Genomic DNA, 1944 nt, shown 5'->3' with positions numbered 1-1944 from the left:
ATGAAAATTTGATTTATTTCCCGGTTGTCGACGCGAGAATTAACCGAGAAAAGTTTTGTTAAGTTTCGGACGGGAAAATTTCATTAGTAAAATTTCAAAATTTTCTGATTCTGACAGTTTGTTTTCTCTCTCTCTCTCTCTCTCTCTCTCTCTCTCTCTTACTCTCACTCTCTCTTTTACTCACTCTCTTCCGGCATAATTAAATGATGATGATGATGGTGATGTTGGGGGTGACGAAAAAAATTTTTTTTTATTTTTATTTTTAAATCATAAAAATTCTAGAATTATTTTTATTATCATTATCATTATTATTATTTGCGGTTTGAAAATAAAACGAGGGAAAAAAATTTCAAGTTTTTGTTTACGACATCGTTGCCAACATTATAAACAAAAAAAAAAGTAAACAAATAATACGTTATTATTTGTTTTTGTTTTTGTTTTTGAAAATGTAAGTAATTATTATTATTATTATTGTTAAATTATTAGTATTATTATTATTTTTCGTTTTTTTTAAAAAAAAAAAAAGGAAATTTTTCGTTTAAATGTTATCAAAATATGCAATATCACGATTTTTATCACATCGGTTTTTACCGCGTTTTGTTCGTCATTTAGGAGGTTTGACACCGTTGGAAAAATTCGAAAAGCTAAGAAAATTATGTTGCACGTCGGAGAAAGCAGCAAATTTAAAAATGCCAGCAATCGATGATGATGGGAGTGGTGGTGAATCGGAAGATGAACCATGTTTACCCGATCCCCTATTAGATATACGTAATAAAAATGTTTTGCTTTTGGGTGGGGGTTCGGGTATCGGTTACGAAACGAGTAAAGCACTTTTAGACGAAGGCGTCATGAGAATCATAATAGCTGATATTGATAGAATATCCGGAACTTCGGTTGTTAAAAAATTATGCGATGCATACGGTCCGGGTAAGGCATTTTTCATATTGACCGATATAAGAGAACAACCATCCATAGAAATGGCGTTTAGAGAAATCTACAAACGTTTCAATGATATAACAATTTATGTTAACATGGTCGGAGTGTATAACGAAACTCCTCAATGTTGGGATAAAATGTTGCAAACAAATTTATACGGATGCATAAGAGGAATGTTGTTAGCTTATAAATATTTGAGTCAGTATCCTCCGGGTACGCCTAATCCCACGAGCGTTATTGTTAACTTATCATCATATGGAGCCATTGCGAACGTGCCCACCATGCCGATATTTTCAGCTGCTGCTAATGGTGTACACGGACTCACGTCTAGTTTCGGACAAGATTTTCATTATAATAAAACAAAAGTCAGATGCCTTACAGTGTGCGCATCTTGCACGGATAACGGTTTGTTGAGAAACATGGATAGGCATCATTACGATAACCGTTGGGTCAAACATTCGGCTAAATTGATCAAATGTTGCACGAAACAAAGTTCCGCCATAGTCGGCAGAGCCATTTTCACCGCCATCAAATACGGTCTCAACGGTTCCGTTTACGTCATCAAAGAAGGAAAATATTACAGGTTCGTTATGCCTAGTTATACGAAACTCATGCGTCAGGAAACTATTTTGCTGTAGGAAATTTTTTTACCTGTTTTAATTAATTTTTCCTCCGAAAGAGGTCGCGCAAAACTAATTCCCTTTTATTTTTTTTTTTGGAAAATTAAAAAAAATTTTTCGTCTTTTTGTTTCGATTAGATAATAAAATAAATAAATTACTTGAATCGCAAAGAATAATTTTTTTTAAATAGAATTTTAAATCACGTGACGATTCATATATATATTTAATAACTTTCGGTTCACTCGCCGTCGGATATTAAAAAAAAAAAGGGGGAGGAGAAAAAATAAAATAAAAAAGTTTATTATCATTATCCGTTAGTCGTGATAATAATAATACATTGATATTTGTTTTGTAAAAAAAGAAAAAGATTTTTTTTTAACAATGGGA

General features: G+C 32.3%; 1 protein-coding gene across 1 annotated transcript; it reads left to right on the top strand.

Moving 5' to 3' along the window:
• Positions 1–555: 555 nt before the first annotated feature.
• Positions 556–1574, top strand: Phum_PHUM474390 (alcohol dehydrogenase, putative; the record flags this gene model as incomplete). Its single annotated transcript, XM_002430299.1, has 2 exons — positions 556–583; positions 613–1574. 2 exons carry the CDS (start codon positions 556–558, stop codon positions 1572–1574), a joined length of 990 nt encoding a protein of 329 aa, XP_002430344.1.
• Between the last annotated feature and the right edge of the window lie 370 nt (positions 1575–1944).

This window comes from Pediculus humanus, genomic scaffold (genome assembly GCF_000006295.1).
Source record: "Pediculus humanus corporis 1103172108253 genomic scaffold, whole genome shotgun sequence".
NCBI lineage: Eukaryota > Metazoa > Arthropoda > Insecta > Psocodea > Pediculidae > Pediculus > Pediculus humanus.
This window is presented reverse-complemented; position numbering and strand designations above follow the sequence as displayed.